The sequence below is a fragment of the Labrus mixtus genome, chromosome 5 (genome assembly GCF_963584025.1).
Source record: "Labrus mixtus chromosome 5, fLabMix1.1, whole genome shotgun sequence".
In the NCBI taxonomy this organism is placed as follows: Eukaryota; Metazoa; Chordata; class Actinopteri; order Labriformes; family Labridae; genus Labrus; species Labrus mixtus.
Window position 1 is genome coordinate 18,752,793 of NC_083616.1, and position 23,510 is coordinate 18,776,302.

The 23,510-nt window shown below is 39.5% G+C and overlaps 3 protein-coding genes across 3 annotated transcripts; 2 read left to right on the forward strand and 1 right to left on the reverse strand.

Annotated features, from left to right (window-relative positions):
- The first annotated feature begins 2,192 nt into the window (after positions 1–2,192).
- Positions 2,193–8,374, forward strand: vsig10 (V-set and immunoglobulin domain containing 10). Its single transcript, XM_061038382.1, has 9 exons — positions 2,193–2,510; positions 2,600–2,902; positions 3,505–3,810; positions 4,767–5,057; positions 6,074–6,358; positions 6,633–6,746; positions 6,919–6,931; positions 7,929–8,071; positions 8,184–8,374. The coding sequence occupies exons 1-9, from the start codon at positions 2,459–2,461 to the stop codon at positions 8,273–8,275; spliced, it is 1,599 nt and encodes a 532-aa protein (XP_060894365.1). The 5' UTR covers positions 2,193–2,458; the 3' UTR covers positions 8,276–8,374.
- A 1,692-nt stretch (positions 8,375–10,066) lies between these two features.
- wsb2 (WD repeat and SOCS box containing 2) lies at positions 10,067–15,673 on the forward strand. Its single transcript, XM_061038383.1, has 9 exons — positions 10,067–10,238; positions 10,450–10,618; positions 11,617–11,813; positions 11,898–12,029; positions 13,153–13,253; positions 13,865–14,061; positions 14,640–14,729; positions 14,824–14,940; positions 15,066–15,673. The coding sequence occupies exons 1-9, from the start codon at positions 10,199–10,201 to the stop codon at positions 15,277–15,279; spliced, it is 1,257 nt and encodes a 418-aa protein (XP_060894366.1). The 5' UTR covers positions 10,067–10,198; the 3' UTR covers positions 15,280–15,673.
- rfc5 (replication factor C (activator 1) 5) lies at positions 15,636–22,383 on the reverse strand. Its single transcript, XM_061038388.1, has 11 exons — positions 22,215–22,383; positions 21,579–21,643; positions 20,751–20,887; positions 20,565–20,644; positions 20,373–20,446; positions 19,567–19,726; positions 19,221–19,302; positions 18,972–19,101; positions 17,898–17,975; positions 16,664–16,718; positions 15,636–16,509 (listed from the first exon to the last, which is right to left on the reverse strand). Exons 1-11 carry the CDS (start codon positions 22,259–22,261, stop codon positions 16,410–16,412), a joined length of 1,008 nt encoding a protein of 335 aa, XP_060894371.1. The 5' UTR covers positions 22,262–22,383; the 3' UTR covers positions 15,636–16,409.
- Between the last annotated feature and the right edge of the window lie 1,127 nt (positions 22,384–23,510).

The following is a 23,510-nucleotide window of genomic DNA, read 5'->3' on the forward strand; positions in this document are numbered from 1 at the left end:
CTTTTTTTTAGAGAAGTCCTGCCAGCCATTAGCCCTGCTATTCTCATCATCATAAACGTATCCATCAATGCTGACTGTGTTCCTGATCTGTTTAAGACAGCTTGTGTCCAGCCACTTTTGAGAAAACCCGGTCTTGATCCATCTAATTATGATACATAATTATTACAACAAAAAAATAGTATTATTTCTATTAGTGACCGCCAGAGGGCACTGTCTCATCACACACACATTGATTGTCGTGAAGTCGTCCCTTCTCCTGCTCTTCAGCTCCATTAACGCACTTTCTGTTTCCAGAGCAGTGCCATGGCTCTCTGGCTGTGAGAGAGGTATCAAATAAAAGTATTTAGAAAGAAAAGAAAGTAATTTATGCTCTTTTTTTTAGAGCAGATGAACCTGCTGTCCTCCAAATAAAGCGGTCTGTGTTTATCGTTGTTTATTACAGCAACATGAAGTAAATTAAGGATGCATGTTATATCCTTTTATTGCAGTGGTTAAAATTTGCATTCTACCGACCTTAAAAGCAAACACAAGGTACACACAGACGATTTGCATCACTAACCTGTCTATGATTTCTCATTTCTGTTTGTTTATTTGAACAGGGGAATTATTGTAAAGTTTATCAGTAATACATTAAAGTCACAGTAAATTAAACTCTAATCCATAATAAACTATATACACTTTGAAAAAAACCAACTATTTCTGACATATGGGTTCAATTTGTTTGACCCATAACACTGCAATGCAAATATTACGTTTTCAGGAACTGTTCATGTACATTGTTCATCTTAATTTCACTGCAGCGTTGCAATAAGAAGTCAGACATTTTATTTACTTACAGCTGGTGATACTGCCAAACAAAATAAAAAATATTCTTATAGTTAAAACAAAAAAGTAGGCTATCTTGAAGATTGCCCCCTTGAACAATGTCCTTTGTTATTATTGTATCTCAAAAGGTGATACATTAATAATGTGTGCACTTTTAATCTGGTAAAGATTGAGCTGATTTTAACTGCTGTAGGTTTGGTCCATTTTCTTAAATACTTTGTGTAATTCATATTTGTTATCATGAGAAGTAGCACAGGAGAAAGACAGGAAATGAGTGACAGAACAAAATAGCGTTATAGAAGTATAAACATAGCCTACATTCAATAGAAATACAAAGGTTCAAATTTGTAGCACTGATAGGCAGTCATATTTATACTTTACTGCAAGGAGTTACCCACAAATCACATTTAAAATGTTTAAACCTAAGAAAGCAATTTCACCACACAGGATTTATTTAAGGTAACAGTTCTTCAGATTCAATCATAGCACATCATCGTTAGATAAATAGGATGTTGCTCTTATTTTTTTTTTTAATTATCTGTAACTAAAAATACATAAAAGTTACTTTTCAATAAGTATTGGTTAATCTTATCCTGCTTCATTCAGAGCAGGGATGGGCAACTTCGTTCACAGCAAGGGGCCACATTCATTTAATTCTCACTGCCAGGGGGCAAAATTGTAGCATACAAAAAACGATTACAGTCAATTATGTCTCAAATTTAACTCAACATATACCAGTGATCAAATATTATTATGGACATACTTCTGGTTTTCATGATTTCATGGCAGATTTTGTCATGTTTTCTTCGTGTTTCCAATTAATTGATATGTAAAAATCGAACTGAGGGCCACGTTGAGGGTTGATGGGGGCCGCATGTGGCCCCCGGGCCGCCAGTTGCCCACCCCTGATTCAGAGTGTCAAAAGCGGATTCAGGGTGAATGAGACATACAGTAAGGATGCATGGGACAGTACAACAAAAACAATACATTTTCTACGGAGACCGTGAAGTCCCAAAAAGTAAAGAAAAAAAATAAATTTTGTGATTTGTGCGCAATAGTATTTTGTGTGCATAAGATAAACTTGTGCGCACATTTTGACTTTTTTTTCCTCGACATTTCGACTTTTTTCTGGAAGTGTATATTGAAAATAAAAATCTTCCTTTCCTCATTATTCATTTCTCATGTCTGGTCCGTAGTCTTATGTGTGTTTTATAGTCTAACCAGTTTTTAAAAAAACCTGCAGTAGCCTCGTTGTAACTAACGTGCTACTTGCATGAGATAAGTAGTATCACAAGTGGTAGCCTGTATGTCTGCCTCCCCTTTAACAAGGTGAGGTCAGGGTGTGGTCTATTCGCACAGGAGTTTCCGTAACAGCGTGCTCTAGTAAACAAAGCACGCCAGTCCACTGGAAACGCTGAAGTCCCATCATCATGTTAGGCTTACCGTCGGCGGTCACCGTGCGCTCACTGTGGTCTATCTGCTGAAGTTTATAATGGGCGGACTGGTGCCCACTGTGTTACTGTGTGCTGCAGAGTGACTTGCGCAGGTGGACTAGTCAGACAGGTTTGAGACCGGACGCCTTTTGGTTGGTTTACCTTTTTCTCAGGGCGATGTAGGTGATTGTAAAGTTGCCATGAAGATAGTTACAGTTGTAGCGCTTCTACAACTGTGTCTGCGAGCCACAGGTGAGTAGGCTAAAGTCACACAGCCAGAGAACACACACAAGTGAGTCTGAAAACCTTCTAATGTTGTTTTTCTTCCTCGTTTCTTTAAGCCTCAGTTTCGGGTGATGACTCCGCCGAAACGGCCGTGACAGCCGCACCTGGGGACGTCGCTCTACTTCCGTGTTACACCGCCGGTAACGTAACACCGAATTTAACTACATGGAGGAAAAATGGACAGGAAGTCATTACAGGTGGCGTTTCTTCACCTGTCGGGCAGCAGCGCCTCGTAGTGCTGCAAGATGGGAGTCTGAACATCCGGGGGGTGACTCCCGGAGACGAGGGCAGCTACCTGTGCAACTCCACGCTGCCAGGCAACATCACCTTTCGGGCACGTGCGCTGCTTCAAGTAGCCAGTAAGTGGACGTTCATAAGTAAAGTCCAATAAGATTAAAAGGGACTTTCTGTCACTGTGATTCAATGAAGAGCCTCGTCTAGTAGCTTAAACTGGTTCTTCTACATGTCAGACATGCCTCACAGGTCATGTTAGAGGAATTTTTAAAAAGCCTTTTAATGTAGTGTAAGTCCTGATACTAAACTGTCAAAACACTCAATTTCAAGTGAAAGTCCTGCATGGAAATTTGGCTAATGTAATAAAATAGATTTTAATGTACGAAAATGTATGATTTTTATGTCTTCAATTAAAAATAACAGTGAACATTGCACGTTATTATGAAGTATGATCATAAAGCTCGTTGAGTTAGACTACAGCTTTAGTCTCCCTCAAGTGAGGATGAATGATCGTTGCTTTCATGGTGGATTATTCTATTTGATGGATTGGTATTTACAATTCTTAAAATAGTGGGATAATCTAACAGTTACCTCTAAAATGTAACACATTTGTTTTTTTACTTTTTGTGTTATAATGTAACAGATGAAGGGAAATATCTTTACGTATAAGAAGAGTAAAAGTTGAGAATATGAATTGTTGTACATTGCTGTTGTTTTTCCTCTTCAGGTGGTCCAGAAAATGTATCTACATCCATCAGTCCAGCCTCCACCCTCTCCAACCGGACGCTCACTGTCCATCAGGGTACGAGCGTCTCCTTTAACTGCTCCGCCTACTCGTACCCGACCCAGGAGCTCACCTGGTCCTTCCGAGGAGCCACGTCCAGCAACCAGTCTCTGGCCTCCTCCTCTAGATCCTGGCTGGACTTCAGGATAGACAACATCCAGCCCAGCAACCAGGGACTTTACACCTGCACGGCCAACAACACCTTCACCCATCAGGCTGTCAATAAGGACACAGAGCTGCTGGTTTACTGTGAGTACTACGAGCAGATTACCCAGAATCCTCTACTGTAACCAAAGGTCTGATGTTTACCAGCTTCAACTTATGCTTGTTTTCATTAATCAGGCTGCACTGAGTGGAGTCCTGGAAGTTGCATGACTCAAACTTGGTTTTATAACATCTTTAGAGAGGATTATATTGCATTTATCTAGTCATATAATATTGAAAGTAATTATTGAGCCACATATAGTTTAGACATTTTTTATACTGTCTTCAGTCCAAAATCTGGTAGATTTAGTTTGAAATGTGAAAAATACATAATTCTAAATAAAAATGTAAATAACTGGAGAAGAAAAGCAGCAGCTATGGGTAGGTAGGGGTGCATCTCGCCCATGTAATGAAAATCTAGGTAAAAGATAACCCATTTAAACAAGTATTGTCTTCACACAAGTAGCTGCAAAAGAAACAATAACTAAAGGTACAGTTTAGATTGGGAATTGTAAGATCAAACAAAAAGCAAATAAGACTCACAATCTCAACAAGAATTCAGTGCCAACTTTCACAATTTAAAGAAATGTGGCTGAGATTATTTTTGAGACAGAGAAATTAAAAAAAGCTAGACACAGAGACAATATGACAAAAACAATGAAGGGTCAGAAAACTGCAAAATGTCTTCATTATAAGGCTGGAGTAAAGTAGTTCCTCTTAAACAATCAAATGTCTCTGATTACCAAAATATATAAAGGAACAACTACAAAGGAAATAAAAAACCCTGCAAAAACTCAGTCATGAAATACAGTAGAGCTTCCAGAGATAGTGTAACCTCTCTGTTAATAAATCTAAAATGATATGAGAAAAGAGTTCAACAAAGATACAAGAAGAAATGATAGGACGCCGGTTTTGCTCATTTCAAATCTTCTGTGACATGTGATAAATCTTCTCTGTAGTTTCTCTATAGCTCAGTACTTGTCTGGTTTTGTCATGACTAGATGTCCCAGACAGACACCCTGATTGTATGTGGGCCCCAGCAGAGGACCCCTCCCACGTCCTGTTCAGCTGCTCCTGGTTTGGAGCGTATCCCCCCCCTACACTGCACTGGATGGAAGAGCGGGCCGACCCAGCAGCTCTTGGGAGAGGACCCGTGAATGTATCAGAGGTGACGGAGATCCTGTCGGTGAAGCTGAACCGCTCCCAGCTGTCCGAGGGCCAGACGCTGAGGTGCACGGCGCAGCACCCGGTCCTCGCTCCAGGGAAGGAGAAGGAGTGTTCGCTAACCCTCAGTAAGCACGATGTGGTGACATGAGCCTCTTTACTGTCCTGAGATGTGCAGCTGCTAAATCTTTTATGTGTTTTCCACTTTGGAGGCCACTGACACACATGCATACATGTTTTCTCCATTAGCAGCAGTCAATCATTGCCTTACAGATAGTTCTGGTTTCATTGGCTTTTCTCATGTTTTTCCTCACCCACTATTGCAATTAAATGGAACAGAATTAAGTTTTTGGTGCTCACATGAATAATAAATAACACGAAGAAATGTAGCAGCAGCTTCTCACTCAAGAAACAAAGGAATACTCCTTTGAAACAAAAATTCTTGTTTGAGCTGTCTGGCTTTTCCCCAACAACCAGGACCTTTTTTCATGTTATAATAAGTCACGCAGATGGTTTATGTCACTGGGGTTTACTTTAGGTTATGTGCAGACGCTTGGAGATAACCCACTCTGAGATCCACCCTTGAGGTCAACAGAGTTGGACATTCAGTGAGTCATTCAGGAGTGTAAGGGTTAACTTGACAGGACAGGATTGTGTAAATAATCAGATGACTGAAAGGTGTGTGACAGTTGCGTTGCACTGAAAGGCGTAAGTATGTTTTGATAAGTGTAGGGCTTTGAACAGAAGGTACATCTGTCAAATGTGATAACAAATCTACTAGCCTGGCTCAAAGCAACATTTTAACACATTATTATTTAATCATGAACCAAATACCATCCTTATTAACTGATGTACCACAGTTATAAATCAACAAATAACTTACAGACAGCTTTGTATTAAAACTGATGACTAGTCTTGCTAACCCCTCTGAAAAAACATGTAATCTTTTTAACCCTTCAGATGTTGTTAATATTGTATTGATTGAAAAATAAGTGTTAGTTAGGAGACTCTCTTACCTTTTTAGCAAAGGTAAACTATTAATTTTTCACTAATTGACCACGTTTACGCTCGGCTAACTGTGTCCAGACTGTAGCTTCAAGTTAGTTAAAAGTCCAATGTTGCCCTCTCTCTCTCTCTCTCTCAGAGCTTCCGTTTCCTGAAGGCGAGCCTCTGGTCACAGCCATGGACGGTACGAGCGTCACCTTGATCTGCTCCGAGTCCGCATCCATCCCACCCGCAAACACCACCTGGAGAAAAGGGCTGCAGCAGGAGGAACTCAACCCCGGATCCAAGTACATTGTGTCAGATGAAGGTTCCGTCCTGAAGCTGACCATAGTCAACATCACCAAGGACGATGAAGGCGTTTACTTCTGCCGCAGCGAGAACCCCCTCGCTGTCACAGAGCTGGAGGTCTACCTCACTGTGAGGAGTGAGTGTGGGAGAAAAGGGCTTTGAGATTTCTGCTTTTTTGCACATTCATGTTTTATCTATGAAAGGAGAGGGTATTACATTTGTAACATCACAGGAAGGATGAATCACAAACTATGAGTAAAACATACAGTTCATACTACACGTAAACAGATCAGAGATTCAGACAATGAACCAGTCTCTGCAGGTGTTGACTCTACCTCTGGAATGCTGGTAAACCTGCTGCTTCTCCCTTTTCTGCCTCCTAATCTACTCCTGTTGTTTTGTCTCCGCAGCCTCCTCTGCATATACAGGCGCTATCATTGGGATCTTTATAGCCGTACTGATCATGGGCTCAGCAGCAATCATCGCTAAAACCGTTTTCTCCAGCCGGCACAGAATATGTCTGGGTAACATTCATCTATCTTTACAACATGCACACAAAAGTCACAAACTTAAGAAACTACTAACTCCACACACATGAACATTTAATATAATTTTTCTGTAGCATAAAAAGTATCAACTTAAACAAGCCACAAATACAAGTTTAACATTGTCTGTTTTTTTTTATTTTCGTTTCAGGAGGTGGCTTCAGGTGAGAATCTCACATTTACTTCTCCAATACATTTGAATTCTTAATAAAGGTTTATTTTCCGAGTGACAGGGCAGTGGAAAGAGTCAGAAATCAGGGAGAGAGAGAGAGAGAGAGTGCAAGTTGGAAGCCACAGGTTGGATTTGAACCTGGGCCGGTCCCGCTTTGAGGCGCGCACATGAACCATTAAGCTACCGGTGCCCTTTAGTGACACATTTATTGAAAAAAAGGGATTCAAAACTTCCTTTTTCATGTCTTAGTTATTTTTTTTTTATTATAGGCACCGGCTGCATCTTGTAATATTTCAGTATAACCGGTACTATGTGTATAGTACAAATGAATTTAATTTGATGCAGCAACAGAAAGTCTCAACTTGTTGTTATTGGAAGTAACTTGCCTGAGCTTCTTTTTTTTCGTTGGCGTTCATGTTTAGTCATCCACTGCGGGGAACTTTTGGACAAATGTGCCAACATCAAGCAGTTGCTTTTGCTGCTAGCATCTATAAGTAAACAGAACACCTAGAATACCTCCTCTTCACACCAATTGATAGTGAATTGCTTTATTTTTTAACACCTAGCTTCTGACATCTGCTGATTAGTATAATAAGGTGTATCTGAATTAGATTTTTTGCTCCTCAACCGTTGATATATAGAGATACTCGTGGTCCAAACCTCCAGGGACTACCGTAACTGTCATCCCTTTTCTACCGTGAAAGCACCCAGGGCTTAATACCTCCATAACCCTGCATGGAATTTGGACACATATGTTTACACAATAGAAAATAACTTCCTGGGATGCTTTTAGCAACAGAGATTTGTGTGTACCAGGGTGAAAGAGTATCAGGTATGTATGATAATGTAGCTTTGCTGCTGTCACATTTAAGAAGACACTTACCTGCCAGGGAATGCAGATAAAACTTATCCTGTTTGGTCAAATGCTAATGATCGTTTATTGTCCCTTCTTGAATAGAATAAACATTAATAATATCTCTGCTCTGCAGGCAAATGGAGGAGGACAGAGGAGACGTGCTGAGTCTGGTGGAGTCTGACGACGAGCAGATTTTTCAAGCTGCTGTTCCACGTCTACCTCCAACAACAAATGGACACCAAACCACACTCGTACAGATACACCGAATCCCGTCAAGTAAGCGCTTTACATGATGTGTCTTATAGAAAAACTACCCCCAAAATTTTAAGAGTAGAGTAAGAGTATAGATGTTCTGTTGTGTCAACATATCCCTCTGGGTTTTTTTTAGGTGATCATGAGGATGCAGAAACGGCAGACACAAGCCCCCAGCAGCAGGAAGATGCACACACAGAAGAGCCAGTGGATCTTGTAACATTTTAGGTATCGGGTGATTAATTGGATATGTGTTTTTATTTTAGGTAAATATTATTTTCATCCAATGACAATGTGAAAAGAATTGGTGGCAGACTTGTGTAAAAAGCTTTTAATTAGTTGTTTTTTTAAAACAGCTTTTCTAAGCTGATTTCTATGATCAATTGTTTGTACAGCATTTTGAATATGTTGCTCTATGTTGATATGAATGCAGTAAATTAAGCTGTTCAGACAAATGTGTGATTGTTTGCATCTTTTTGGTGGTAAAATTCCTCCTTTAACCTTTATTTATGTACAGTGCCAGACTGTAATGAACCCATAGATGGTTCGTGGGTGTCACAGTGTAAAATGTTAATCTGGACTGGAGTTATTTAAAAAATGTGGTGGAGTCTGTCAGTCATGTCGGTTGTGTTTCTGAGAATAAAAAACAAACAAAATAAACATGAATAAAAAAAAAACATCTCTATTTAAGGAAATGAATTCCAGCGAGTTGACTTAATATCTGGTCGCAGTAAGGCTCATCAAATCACAATGTTTGTCATCATTAGTAATATTTAAATACTTTGGTCAAATGTTTAAAGTAGGAGTGCGAAAGCACTTCAAATCAGGTTGTTTTGTGCAAAAATATACACATTCTCAACAGTTATGACACTTTACGTTTGTGATAAAAACATGTAATTTAAATGATTAAACAACCAGTTATGTTCAACATCTTGGACTTTAGGAAAGCATAGGACAATGGTGTTTTATAGGACGAATGGTTCATGAGAAAATCTACAGATTCATGCATTATTCATCCAAAATAAAAGTTGCTCAATATTTAAAACAATAATCTTATGTGTATGACAATGTTTATTAGTCTTTAATGAAAACATTATTTTAAACTATTATTTTCTTACATCAATTGAAGAGATATGTTTTACTTTTAATGAAAAAGATAAAATAATTTGTCAGAACATTTACAGAACTCAGTATACTCACACACTTAAGAGCAGAAAGTTTAGGCTTTATTTCTATCACGGAAGCCAGTAAATCAAATATTAAGCGCCTGATATTTAGAGACTATAGTCTTTGACCCGTGGTTGCAGGTGCCACTCACAGCCAGGATCTTTTGACGCTTGCCTTCCCCACTCTCTCCTCCCCTCATTTCCTGTCATAAAAACAGGTTTATACAAACAGATAAAGATTGACTTTCCATGGATCACATAAGGATTTCAAGTCTCAGTATACGACAGTGGGGAATATTCAATTGTAATCTTGATTTTAAAAGCTGGACCCCAATACAAAACCATAACAGCAACATTTAGACATGAATCCTCGTAGTGTTCGGTCTTTGTTTTCTACTTGATATGGTTGTTTAAATCCATTTCAACAATATTAATGACTTGGTTATAAAAGGTTTCCAAAGGTCAAAATGTTTTGAGATTGATTCAAAAAGGTTTCTCTGTCCAGTCTTACATTTGGACATGTTTTGACAACTGATGGATTAATGTTCTTCAGGAAAACCTGACCTACATATTACAGTCATGACATCACGTCATAACACGACAGCTTCTCATGCTATTAATAAGTATCAACAGAGAAACCAGAGATTCTTCATGTATTATAATTTAATCAGAGGGCGTGGCGTGGCTCTGTGATCTTACGTAATGAAAGAACAACGTGACGACGTTAGGCAACACCGCAGCCAATGGTACAAAGTGAGTCAGCCTACAGGAAACCAGCTGAACATTTTGTTTTCTCACTCGCGCATTTCCCACACAGCAAACAGTACAGCATCTCACACACACAGAGAGAGAGAGAGAGAGAGAGAGAGAGGAGTCACAACACAGCAGGAAGTCTCCTGAATGGGCGGTGGGACTGAAACACGGACGACAAATTCAGAAAGACGAAGAATGTGAAGTTGTGGGGGGGTTGGGGGAACAGAAAACGATGTGCTCCACGGAAAACAGCGCGGAGCTAAAACGGACATGTAAGTGACAAATGTAAATAATAATGTCAGTGCTTTGCTCATGTTTTTCATCGCCTGGTAACCGTAACTAAGCAGCGGTCTCTACGTCCGGAGAAACCTGACAGCCGAGCGGGGAGAGGGGGATTAGATTATGTGGAGAAGAGCCGCTGTCACTGTCGGTGAAGGATGAGTGTACGTGTTGACTTTATGTTGCCTGTCCGCCCTCCTCCAGCCTCAGACCCAGCTCTCATCCTTGAGCTGAAGACCAGGAGACCTCCGTCCCTGGAGGGCCGAGCGGGATGTGAGACCTGGAGCGTGGACTTCTCCCCGGACGGAGCCTGGTTCGCCTGGTCGATGGGACACGGGATCGTGTGGGTTGTTGCCTGGCCTCTGGACTCGGAGTAGGTTCACCTGAATACATTTAATCCCACACATGATGTGTTCAGGTGTCACTCGGATATTCTACATTCGGGGAAGGCGATGTTGCTGGTTGTCCTTCATTTGTGCCAAATCATATTGGAGTAAAATGATCAATATTGTAGTTAGTTTTTTATTCAAAGTTAAATAGACAGGTGACTCCACAGAGGAGCTACAATTTAAAGAAGTATAATTTGAGGGAATTTATGTGATTGATTTATGCATGAATTCATCACAATATTTTATAAGAAAAAGACAATAGGGGGAAAAAAGGGTCATGACATAGAAACGTGTAGAAAGGAAAAGGGGGGAATTCATCAAGACCATTCAAATGTGCAGCAAACTGTACAACACATTTTCCTTCTACTTAGTGCTTTTTTTTATGTCAGTGTCTTAATTATAAGAACACTTTTGGCCCCTGGAGTACGTCATATTGACATTTTTAACCCAGGATCATGCTGTGAAAGTGTCCAGAAATAGTTTTCAATAGTCCTGGTAACCTGCGTCGAGGCACCAAATGAATCTGTGCAATATCATATTTTAAAACTAGACAAACATGCCAGATTTATATACACACACTAATCTCAAAAGCATAACTATAACTAAATCCAACGGCAGTCTAAAGTCAATTATGAAATGAACAAGCCTTAAAACTTGATTAACATTCACTGGAATCTTTGAATACTGGATTGTTCCCATTACACTGTCTGTCATTCAAATAGATTTTGGTGTAAACATTAAGTGATGAGGTTTTGTGTTTACAATGAGAGCGATGATCATGTACAGTCCAACAGTATGGAAGCTGCAGAATTAATAATTACTGAAATAGATTAAATGTGTTATTAGCTTACTCCATGGGTATTCAGACTTTTCCAACTGTATTCAAAGGCAGCATCATTAAAGCATTGCTCCAGCTTCACACCACCTACAAGTTTTTTTTTTTTCATGGTTACTGCATACTTGATACTCCTCTCGCCCACAGAGACAGTCAGAAAGGAGAAATTGATCGAGGGGACAAGAGCTTCAGTTGTGGTCAGCCAGTGTGGGGCCTCACCTTCGGACCCAGACCTCCAAGATCAGCTGCACGCCCCGCCAGAACACCACCAAAAGGGAACAACAGCCTGCTACTGGCCACAGGCCTGGAGAGCGGGGTGATCAAAATATGGAACGTTCTGACAGGTGAGGGTTTCATCTGTGTGATCTTTTCAAGACGATGAGTAATCTAAAACTGGTTTTAAAATGCATTTTCATGTTTTTGTTAAGGTGAGGCTGTATTTGATCTCCACGGTCATGAGGGCGTTGTCAGGGATCTGGTCTTTCCTCAGAATGGAACCCTCACACTCATATCATCTTCCCGGGACAAGACTTTGAGGATTTGGGACCTGGCTCACAAAGGTACAAGCCTTGAAAGAGTCCACTTCTTTAACAACAAAATCAATGGAATGTTTTTCAAGGTTTCCAAAGATCTTGGGTTGTGCCTCCTCTTGTAATGACATTTTAAGATGTGCTCAACAACAATCCTTACCGATACGTAGTGTTTGCTCTTCAGAATGCAATGCAAACTTACTGTTTCACAAGTAAATATCTGAAGCAAACAGCTGCTGTTGACACTCAGGGAGGCTATTACTCACCTCATCATGTGGTTTGAAAAAGATATTCCAGAGTTAGTTTTGTTCTAACACAGTTTTGATTTTTGAAACTTGACAGTCAGCTTCTATTAAGAAACCGTATATCGACAAACTAAAACTGAATGAACTCAATCTAATATTTTTTTACAGTGAACAAAGAAACTCTAGTGGGTGGAAAACGAAAAATTGTCCAGCCAGAAAAAAAAGTTTGCGACACAAGGAGGGAATGAGGAATTTCTGTTTTTTTTTTCCTGGAGTGATATTATTCATGACTTACAGTTTTTGATTTGAACAAAAGGGACCGTTGATCCCCCAACATGTTGCTTTTTTCAATCTTGTAAATCAGTTTGTCCGTTGAAAATAAGTCAAGAGTGCAATAACTTTTCAAAAAAACAGATCCAGGGCGTTTCACTTAAGCACAGCTTTTTGGCAGCTGACTGATTGTCAAATGTCAGAGCATCCTTGAATACACCTATTGAACTTGCCCTCTTCAAACATGACCTCGCTGAGAGGCTATCACCAAACAAGTTTCAAGACTCTGCATTCATGACTCTCATTTCACACTACATTGATATCAACTGAAACAAAGATGACAGTCAGGCTAAAGGCTCACTGTATTCATTGATAAATAGTGGAGTAGTTAGCATTCAGATAGTGTAATTCCACTTCTTTAATCAGCACTGAAACATTTTTCTGCTTTTGTCTGTGTTTTTCCCTTCACCTCTGTGTTTCCTAACAATGCTAAACGGTTTGTTCAGGTTGAAGAGGTTAAAGCAAACAAATGTTCATGTTTACACACAGGAGTCTCATTTCCACTCTTCAGAAACTCTGTTTTTTTTGTAGTGTGTCTCACTCGGATCATTACACTTCTCTGTTTCTGTCTGTTGAAGGTAAAAAGGTGCATGTGCTCTCTGGCCATAAAGACTGGATCAGCTGCTGCAGCGTGTCCTCAGACTGCAGCATGATCGCTTCAGTCGGCCGATTTGACAGAGTGAGTTAATCAGTTGTAGATGTTTTATTGTTTTATAACCAAGGCATAAACAAGCATGCATTAAAGGACGGCATGTTTTATTTGTATGCATTCATATACTTTTTACCGGTTTAACCGTAACACTTCATAAAACCTGAAGTCTTCAAGCTGCCTGACATATTGTTTTCTGAACAGATTGGTAATGTAGATACTCTCCATTAGTTTAGACACATTTTAGCAGACAGTTTTTTTAAGTTAACTGAACAAACAAGCCGGTTTTTATAAACATATAACCAATGTCTAATTTCAGGTAAATTAAAAAAAAAATTGCAAAAAAGTTTACTCTGACCGTCAGAGTTCATCAGTGTTATTCTTTGTTCTCCTCATTTGGAGCACCATTTAGGCTCTTCATGCTCATTAATCTGTAAATTTGACACTTTCTCATGTGCAAAAATAAAAAGGCAGGCAGCTTTACCTTGTGTAACACCAGATTTTTATGATCATAGAATCAAGCATTGCAAGCTCTGCCAAATGCCGCGGGGCAAAATTACTCATCCTAGACTTGACCTACATTCATTACTCCAAATAGAAAACTACAGCTAATTAACCTGTCTTCATTTTGCCATCTATAGATGGTGTGTCTGTGGAGTCTGCGTTCATACACTTTCATGAGGAACCTGACAGGAGGGACCCACAAGTCCTTGTACCTGCTGTCTTCATGTGACTTTTCTCCTGATGGGGCGCTGCTCGCCACGGCGGCCTTCAGAGGCTCCAGCTGGTGGATCGACCTGTGGGATCCATACACTGCGGAGAAACTGGCCACTCTGGTGTAAGTCCACGCTCACTTTTCAGTGTCAAAATGTACTTTGTATTTACAGCCGGCCACAATAGTGGCAAATTAGATGTAGACAGCACTTTATTGATACATAAGAAATCAGTAAATAACATATCTACTATACTAAGTGTTTCAAGGGCAAATTTCTTTAGGGAAGTTTTTTTGTTTGTTTGTTTTTTAAAGATTTATTTTTGGGCTTTTTATGCCTTTAATGGAGAGATAGGACAGTGGATAGAGCTGGAAATCAGGGAGAGAGAGTAGGGAATGACATGCAGGAAAGGAGCCACAGGCTGGGCCGCCCACTTTGAGGACTAGCCTCCATACATGGGGAGCGTGCACTAACCACTGCACCACCAGCGCCTCCCTCTTTAGGCCAGTTTTCACAAGCAAATGTCATCTTACAATCACTGGTCACATCGAACACGCTGCCTGAAAGTGTGTCCTGGTGTTATGTATCTGGTGCAACCTGTTTGTCTATCCCATTCTTATTCAATCTCAAATTGTAAATATTAAGGCTCTCTGACTTGGGCTACTCAGAACATTACTTATTTTAAAACTCTTTTTATAAACAGTGACTACTTTGAAGACTACGGGCAAAACCAAATCTCAGCAATACAGTTCTCCCCCAATGGTTTGCATGTCGCGATTGTGACTGATGACAGGTGAGTAGTTTACAAGTTCCATTTAATAAATCCTTTATGTCAAGTATAGATTCAACCGACAGACATTGCAAAATATAATTCAAAAAAATTGCAGAGCTCTTCGCGTCTGGGAGCCAGGAAAAAGAGGGATGGTGATGCAGACAAAAGCTGACAGAGAATCAAATGGACTCTGCTGCAAATACCATCCTCAAGGGGGAGTGGTTGCCACAGGGTAAAAAAAAAAAATCCTCATGCCATCATATTGTTTTGTATATACATTTGAATTTGCTTGAAAGATGACTAAGAGTCTACAGGTATAAGCTTCGGCAGCACGCTAACTAAACCCTCTCGCTCCAGAACCAGAGACGGTCACGTAAGGTTCTGGAACGCTCCGAGGACGGTGCCCAGTCTGAGGCACCTGTGCAGATCCATCCTGCGCGACTCCGTCTCCACGCACCAGATGGAGCCGCTGCCCCTCCCCAAACGGATCCTCGAGTACCTCACTTACAGGAACATCCCAGACCGCCTGAAAACCTGCTACTCCTCAGATGAAGAGGACTGGGAGGGTTAAATAGGAACACTAACGCAACGTAACCACTGACATCTACAGCTAATGATTGTTATGCATCATGTCTCATTATTCAAAAAGAATGCCTTTATTGTTTGCTACAAGTTTTCACCATTGACCATATCTTAATGTCAACCCATTCCTACACTAAGGATTTCATTTTTGCACTACTACTTTAAGATGATGCATAAACTCAATGTTCACATGCTTGAATTGAATATCACAATTTTATACTTTTTAATTTATTGTGTACATATAGAATGTATTTCTAATTCCTGTGTTTATCATGAAGCAGCACATGCATTATACTACTGATCCTGCACATCCTAATTGTAAATATATGAAAACAGAAACTAGACTTTTAGGAAATAGTTTTAATAAACAGATACAAAACACATGTACATGTCCAAGACCCATTCTTATACCTCTGTATTTGTTGTTGCATTTTAACATTATGGAATATTTCATGTTTTTTCGTCAGTGAATTAATTGGTTACCATACGTCTATCCTCCATTCTTTGCTAAATGCCCGTATTTTAAGCTCTGAAGAGTGGATCTTTTTTCGGTACTACAGCTACACAAACCACTGCCTTCCCTTTCACTTGGGTCATATGCAGATGTGAGTGACTCATTTAGCTGCTAGCATCAACTCTGTGCGGCGGTGGTGGGCAAACATGCAGTGGATGCTTAAAGGCTGCTGTTTTTTTTTTATTTCTAAATCAGCAAACTCCAGAAGATATTTCACTAACTGACCCATCATGAAAACGTACAAAACAATGAAATCATGTGTTTGGTTGAAAAGAAAACATCCACCTATTAGCGCTTAGCTTTTCATGGCATTGTTGCAAACCACAGCCACGGGAATTGAAATAATAGTAAACCTTACAAACACTTCCATAAATCTGAGACACAGCTGGAGTTCTTGCCAGCTATTTAAAGTTTATTGTTGCAGCGACTAAGACATCAAGGTGGCAAAGTAGGAGACAACAAAACAAAGTCAATATCATTTGAAATCTTGGTGTGGCTGTGATTTAATTGAGGGACTTTTTAAAATTTTTTTTTTTTACTAATGGTAGCAATGGAATTATTGAGAAAGTTTGAGCTGTCTGCACACAGAATTTGGATTTCTGTATCTATGAGGCCTCGCTGACCACCAGGTCTCTGACCGCCTGGAAGGCTGCGACCATGGAGCTCAGCTGGATCTTCTCATCGGTGCCTGAGGCGAGCCTGTGTCTGAGGAGGAGACAAATTATGAGAGCAAAGGCAACAGTTTCCCACATCTGGACGCCTGTATGAAATGAACTTTCTATATTCAATAACTCAATAATAATGCTCCTACTTTCTGTATTTAATGTTTATGACAGGAGGAATAAGTGATCTCACTTACTCAATATCAGCCAGCTTGATGAGCATACCGATTCGAATCGCTGGAGGAAAGTCCACTGGAGGGAGAAAAAAAACAAACATTTCAGATCATTGTAGTGGAAAAATACTGTCTGTCTGTCGTCTTCGTTTGAACTTAAAAGATTTAGATGTTCGTGCATCATTTAGCAATTAAAAACTGTTTCTTTGTATCTCAAACAGGAACTCTCATTATCTGAGTACAGAATCCTAAATCAGTGCCCTCCGGACAAAGGAGTTTCTGTTGGTGTTCTTCTGTACCAGGTACCTTATAGAAAGAAGCTTGCATAGATAAATCACCATGGCAAACTAGGCGTAGTCACTGGGGCAAGCTGAAACCAATGACGATGTATTACTCATGTATATGCAAAATACCTACACCCTGTGAAAGTATAAATATGCTCTGCAACCGGGACTGCCCCGGGAATCTTTGATGCACTTGTGACTGATGTTACTTTTGTAGCTGATTAACCCTTTTGCAAAAGAACTCTTTACTATATGCAATAAAATACACAAAGACAAAAGACTTTGACTTGAGATCTTTCATTACCAACAGAAAAATCCACAACATCATCTAGTACAAACTACTACTGAGGTAGGGAAAAGTCACCAATTGATACTGAACCTATATATGATGACGGTTCAGGTGAACAACATTAATACATAACAAACATTTTAGTGCTGGTAAAGGGAATCATATCAAGCAAGCACAGATCTGGTTGTTCTTTGGCCTGACTCTGCTTAGTCTTGTGGCAGTCAACAGTAGACCGCCCACACATCCTACAGTTATCAAGCCAGGGGCCTCGTTTGAGACTCACAACTGCTCAAGGTAAAGGAGCTAAAGCATCTAAATGAGGAAATGTTATATCACCAGAACTCTTTACAGAGAGGAGAAGCTGGATTCAAATGTTCTGTTTTAAATCAGTGGTCATATCTCATTACACATTATGATCCTGTTTATTTCATTTTTTAAAAGTTACTTTTTCTGCCTACCATCATGCTATAGTGCTTCTATCAGGACACTCTTAACTCAAAGATGTTGAGCTAAAAAAAGACTTTACTTCAGGTTCAAACAACAAAACCTAAAAGTATTCTATTAACAGTTTCAACCAAAGCTCAAACAATTTCATACAAAAACAGAAAAAACAACTTTGTACCCAGTTTGGAGAAATTGATGATATTTTTTTTTGAAATTGTGTTTCCATCTGCTGTGGCCTCACCTCTGTGTATGAGCAGATGAACCTCAGTGAGGATATCGTGCAGGGCCAAACCTTTCAACGTCTTCAGCTGAAGGATTTCTGTAGACAGAGTGTTAAGGAACTGCAAACAAACATCCAAACTGGTGTAAGTCGGTGTCTGGTTTTTCTAAACAAATCCCAACATTTCATACAGATCTGGCCAAACCATATGTAGCATGGGCAATGTTCCTCATCCATTTCAATATGACATCCCCCGGTTTGAAACCTGGTAATTCAAAGGATGTAGTAAGTAAGCAGCAACTCTAGAATCTAAGGTCTTATCTTAACTCTAAATAATACCGTATTGGTCCGAATATAAGACGGCCTTTTTCCCCATCGAAATAGGTCCGAAAAAGTCGGGTCGTCTTATATTCGGGGTCTAGTATTCAGAACGCGGCTCTAATTGTTCGCCTGTCCCTTTAAATGTCAATACACATGACGCGCTCTGGGAGGAGCAGGGGAGCGATGACAGTTAGAGCGAACACAGTGGGGAGGAGGACGTGTGTGAGGAATAGGAGACATCGGAGAAGAAGTTTGGCGAGCTTTAGTTTAGTTAAAGATGCGGCCTGTATTTTCTCTGTTATTTAAAAATGTTGATAATATTGCTTGATTTTAATTTTGAATCATACTGTACATATTTTGACCTTGTGAAACACTTTGTTTTGAAAAGTGCCGTAGGCCTATACCGATAATTACGGTATGTTAATTATTAATACAACAGGTGTTTAATTCAATGTGTTTTTAATATTGTTATTTTCAAATAAAATGAAGTTCTTTAAAAAAAGTTCTTTATAAAAACAGATCTTAGAAAGATCTGGTCTGCAAATCTTTTTTTTTTTTTTTTTTAAATGTGAGTGTTGAAAAACGGGGGTCATCTTATAATCAGGGTCGTCTTATATTCGGACCAATACGGTAATTGAAACTACTTGTTCCTATTTCACAAGATGGATTAAAGCTTCAAGGTTACATGGAACATACATCCAGACTATAATTTCACAGTTAATCTTCCTATGTGAATGATTCTGACAGACGAGTAAAGGGTTATCTGAAGGATACGCTTGTACGCTGTGGTGAAGTCTTTGTTGAGGGACCAGTCGAGGATGTTGGCTATATCTGAGCGGAGGGGGTGACCCGTGCAGGTGTACACTGTGTCCTCTGTCACCTTTCCATACGCCATGCTGGTGCTCTGTGATCACACGAGGGAAACGCACACACTCTACAGTTTAGCCTTCTGTGACGATGAAACACAGAAACTTCAAGAAAACAGCAACACAGGGTTGAAATAATCTGTGAGGAAGATCTTACCTGCAGAATGTTGAGCGATCTTCTCATATCACCTGACGATAGGGTCACGGTGGCCTTCATTCCATCCTGTGACACGTCGATACTGCAACAAAAAGATTTACTCTGCCAATCAGCCGTCAGGCTAATGGAAACACGCAAGATGTATCACACTTCAGATACATGTGTTACTGTCAAACTGTATCTTTTTTAATTTCACACAACTGATTCTGATATAAACAATCCAGATTTAAGACATTTATTACCGTGAAGCATATTAAATGTTGCCGCAAATAGAATGATATTTTTCTAATGCACCCTTTGCTTCTTCCTCATCAGCCACTGCAAGTAAACCAATGCAAACACCTACTTCTCCTGCTTGATCACATGCTCCAGCCGAGGGATCATCTGGTCTGGCGACAGCGGGCCGAAGCGAAACCTGGTGCAGCGAGACTGCAGGGCCGGGATGATCTTGGACAGGTAGTTACAGATGAGACAAAACCGGGTGTTTTCTGTAAACTTCTCAATCACTGAGAGAGGGGCATAGAGGGATAACAGAGAGAAGAACACATGAATACATTTAACTAAAAAAAAAAGTGCAATCAGCTCGAGCATGTGTGAGTCTCAAAGTCCTCTTGTGCAACTGCTCTGAAATCTAGCTGTCAATATTCACCAAAAATGCAAAGTCATCAAATAAGACATTGTGGTCATCCATCAAAAAATCATCCATCATTTTAAAAAGTCTAATAAAGTAATTAATATAAAATAAAACACACAGGAGGCACAAAACTGCTTACTTAGTATAAGAAAAGTTGTAAACCTTTTATTGATAGATGACTTTCAAATATTGGGCTTTTAAAAAAAAAGTTTGATTAATTGTGCAGTCATCACTAAATCTGCAAATTTATCTGCACAGCAGGACACATTTGTTCTCCACCAAAAGATGGAACATTGAACTGAAATCCATGTCCTAGTATGATTTAGTTAAAGGCAAAATATCCCACTTTAACTAAATCTGTATTTAATTGAAATCATCAGACGTGTATTTAAAAAAATAAAACAAATATCAGGGTGATAAAGCAGATAGTCACTGATTCAGGAGCAACCATGGTGTCTGGCTGCTCAGTGAGCCGTGTGGCTCACACTGGGCGAGGCCCGGTCGAACAGATGGCTTACCTCGCCGCAATGCATTCTGGGCATCCTGGGTCATGGCATCGGCCTCGTCCAGTATCACCAACTTGAAGCCCTTCCTGGAGGACAAGAGAGACAGGCACAAAGGCAGCAGTGTGTTACAGATAAAAGAAAACACTCAACAAGTCTTCTGGCTGCACCTAAGATAATAAAGGTTGGATTCATATTTACACTTACTTGAAGATGGTTCTGGTGCTGGCAAAACTCAGGATTGGACCTCGTACAACATCGATACCTCTGTCATCTGATGCATTTAGCTGAAAATGAGTGAAACTTCAAATTTAAGAGCCACAGATCTCATCCAAAAACTTTTTTGCATCTCAATAAAAAAAAAAAAGCTGATAAGTAGAAGGTCCAGTGTACCTCTAGCACCATGGAGTTGAACTCTTTTTCCTTGTACAGCTGTCTTGCACAGGCGAGGATGGTGGAGGTTTTGCCTGTACCAGGGGGGCCATAGAACAAGAGATGGGGAAGCTTTTCCTCACTGATAAACCTCTGGACTGAAAACATAGAAACAAAATGAACTGTCAGAATACGCCTTGAACTTCATGAAAATAACGAATAATATAAAACAAGAGAAATGTTTTGAAAGCCACGGCATTGGATAATTTAATTCTAAATTGTTTTTTTTATCAAAACAACCATTGAAAAGAGCAAAGGCAAAAGTCTGGAACAGTGAACACGAACAGTTCCCAGAAAGCTTGGAAAGTTAACACAGGTATTGTCAAAGTGTATACTCTCACTGGTCACTACATTAGGTAAACCTGTACAATCTTATGATCTAATACAACTTCTCTGCTGTGAATTCCACTTTTAAAAAAGCTTCAAATGTTTCATTTTATTTGAAAGTGTAATAACTCTACTTCAGTTAAACTTGGGGTTATACTGGGTAATGCTGGTGGACCATATAGTGCATTATAATTAAGTTGTGTTTCTAGTATTTTGCCTCAGCTATATGGATGGACAAAAAAAAAACAAGGACAGCTTTCAAGACAATCCTTTCAACCAATACACCACTGCAAACTACAATGTCAACAACACTTAAGTCACATGAATCGCTTTCTAGCAGTAAATCATCAACATTAAAATTATAGGCAGACCATAATAATTATAATGAAAAGTGTTGCAGGGGAAATCTCACAGGCTTTAATTATGTGGGTTATGTATAAATGTGACAGACCAAATACTTACTGGTGCTTAGAATATCTCTGTGTGAGATCAGATCATCAAGTTTCTCTGGTCTATATTTTTCAACCCTGGAAACGGAGGACAAATCGATCATCAATACTGCTTTTGATGTGGAGTTTCAGACACTTCAGACACTTCACTTTCAATCGTAAATGCTTCTGTATCACTGCAGACGTGCACTTGTGACTCTTAGGGTAAGTTAATGTTGGTAAAGAAGAAGGAAACTCAAATAACAACACGTATATAGAACGAACTTCATTAACATTTTGACCACTTTAAGCTTCTTACGTCAAAGTTTCGGAGTACATGCAATAAGCTTTGGACAAAAGGTCCAATACTCCAGATGTTTATGTGCTACTCATCAATTCGGCATCAATATTTTTGCATCATCTTTTACACACAAAAAAAAGATTTGTAGGAAGTTGGTTCAAGTTGCAACAAGACCATGTTTGATGAATGAGTTAGCTTATATGTATGACGAATATGTATGATGTCATTTGCAGCTACCACACGAGTAAGCATAGATGACATAAATCTATATTGTGTAGCCAGCTGCTAGCTTCAAGACACAGGAGAAGTGTTAGCCAGCTAGCACTTGTAATTTCAGCTTTCAGTGATAAACAGCCACCTTCAACTCACCAGGGTAGATTTCTGGTTTGTAAAGACGCTCTACTGGTTGAAGCCATGTGTCCTTAACTGTGAATTAGGCTCCAATGTGTTTCAAATACTTTATGAATATTGGAAACTTCCACTCTACTTTTGCCTGTAGTGTGTTGGTCGTGTTTTTGCCGCGCTGCTCAGCGAGCTTGCGTCAAACGTCACGGCGCACAGCCAATCGGATTACTTTGTCAGCTCATGTGGGCGGAGTCTCTGTGATATGAGTGGCCACTGTAAAAAGTGTGTGTGTGATGGAAAGTCCATATGGACGATGAAAACTGCTGCGAAAGACAAAACATTTCTTCTTCTAGAGCAAAAAGTAAGGCCTACAGTTCAGACCCCCCCCTCCATCTGCTGGGATACCTTCACCCATCCTTTATAAAGAGAGCAAATTGTCACAATAAGACATTAATCTATAAGATGTTGCAACTTTTCAATACTTAGTTTCATCTCTGTTGTGAAAATGTACCTAGCATTTAAATTCTTAATGTAAAAAATACTTGACATTTGTATTCAAGTCAAAGGGGAATTGAGTAAACAAAATGAGTCTGAGTTTTTTTTTTCCATACATAAAGCAGATCCTACATGCACAGTCTCTAATAATAATCTTCACCACATGTGAGAATTTCTATAATGATGTAAATGATGCTTTTGAATAAATCTTTTCTCTCCAACTTTATATGTGTTATCATATTGGTCTTACATGGAATCACAATCAAAAGTGCCTGTGACTGCACATATCTCTTTAATTTAAATAGTGTCTAGATGCCCTGGTTGGTGATATAGTCTAACTTTAGTTAAATAAGACATTTTTCCTCGTCAGAGGTAAAACACCTTGCTCAGTTTTCCTTTACTTAGGTAGTCTCATTGAAATCAGGATATTTGCAAAAGTAGGCTTTATATAAAGAAATAATAACAGGGATAAGAGACAAAACAAAATCTAACTGATTACACAAGGACAGGATAATAACACACAAACACACACACACAGGCACAAAGGTTCAAAAACTTAAACAAAAAACTAAAGTACAATAAATTAACTGCAAAGTAGGCCTAATGAAAAAAATGCCATTTCAACTGTCTATGTAATATTGGAGAGTACGAAACATAAAGTAGATATTCTTGTGTGTACATTTCATGATAAATGAACAAAGACTCTCATCTTTCCTCTGAAAACGTGTATCTAAATGTGGTTGCACACACAGATCTTGATGGTTGAATTGAAGCCATGAAGCATCGTTTTCTGCACTTGGCTCTAATCTCGCGATAGCGGCCCCT

Bases quoted from the DNA above. Each gene is read 5' to 3' on its own strand.
- wsb2 (XM_061038383.1), top strand. From the start codon at position 10,199: ATGTGCTCCACGGAAAACAGCGCGGAGCTAAAACGGACAT. The intron at 10,619-11,616 runs GTAGGTTCACCT...TCTCGCCCACAG, and splicing joins GCCTGGCCTCTGGACTCGGA to AGACAGTCAGAAAGGAGAAA. The intron at 14,941-15,065 runs GTAAAAAAAAAA...CTCTCGCTCCAG, and splicing joins GGGGGAGTGGTTGCCACAGG to AACCAGAGACGGTCACGTAA.
- rfc5 (XM_061038388.1), bottom strand. From the start codon at position 22,261: ATGGCTTCAACCAGTAGAGCGTCTTTACAAACCAGAAATCTACCCTG. The intron at 21,644-22,214 runs GTGAGTTGAAGG...CTCCGTTTCCAG, and splicing joins CAAACCAGAAATCTACCCTG to GGTTGAAAAATATAGACCAG. The intron at 19,727-20,372 runs GTAAGCCATCTG...CCCCTCTCTCAG, and splicing joins CCAGAATGCATTGCGGCGAG to TGATTGAGAAGTTTACAGAA.
- vsig10 (XM_061038382.1), top strand. From the start codon at position 2,459: ATGAAGATAGTTACAGTTGTAGCGCTTCTACAACTGTGTCTGCGAGCC. The intron at 2,903-3,504 runs GTAAGTGGACGT...TTTCCTCTTCAG, and splicing joins TGCGCTGCTTCAAGTAGCCA to GTGGTCCAGAAAATGTATCT. The intron at 5,058-6,073 runs GTAAGCACGATG...TCTCTCTCTCAG, and splicing joins GGAGTGTTCGCTAACCCTCA to AGCTTCCGTTTCCTGAAGGC.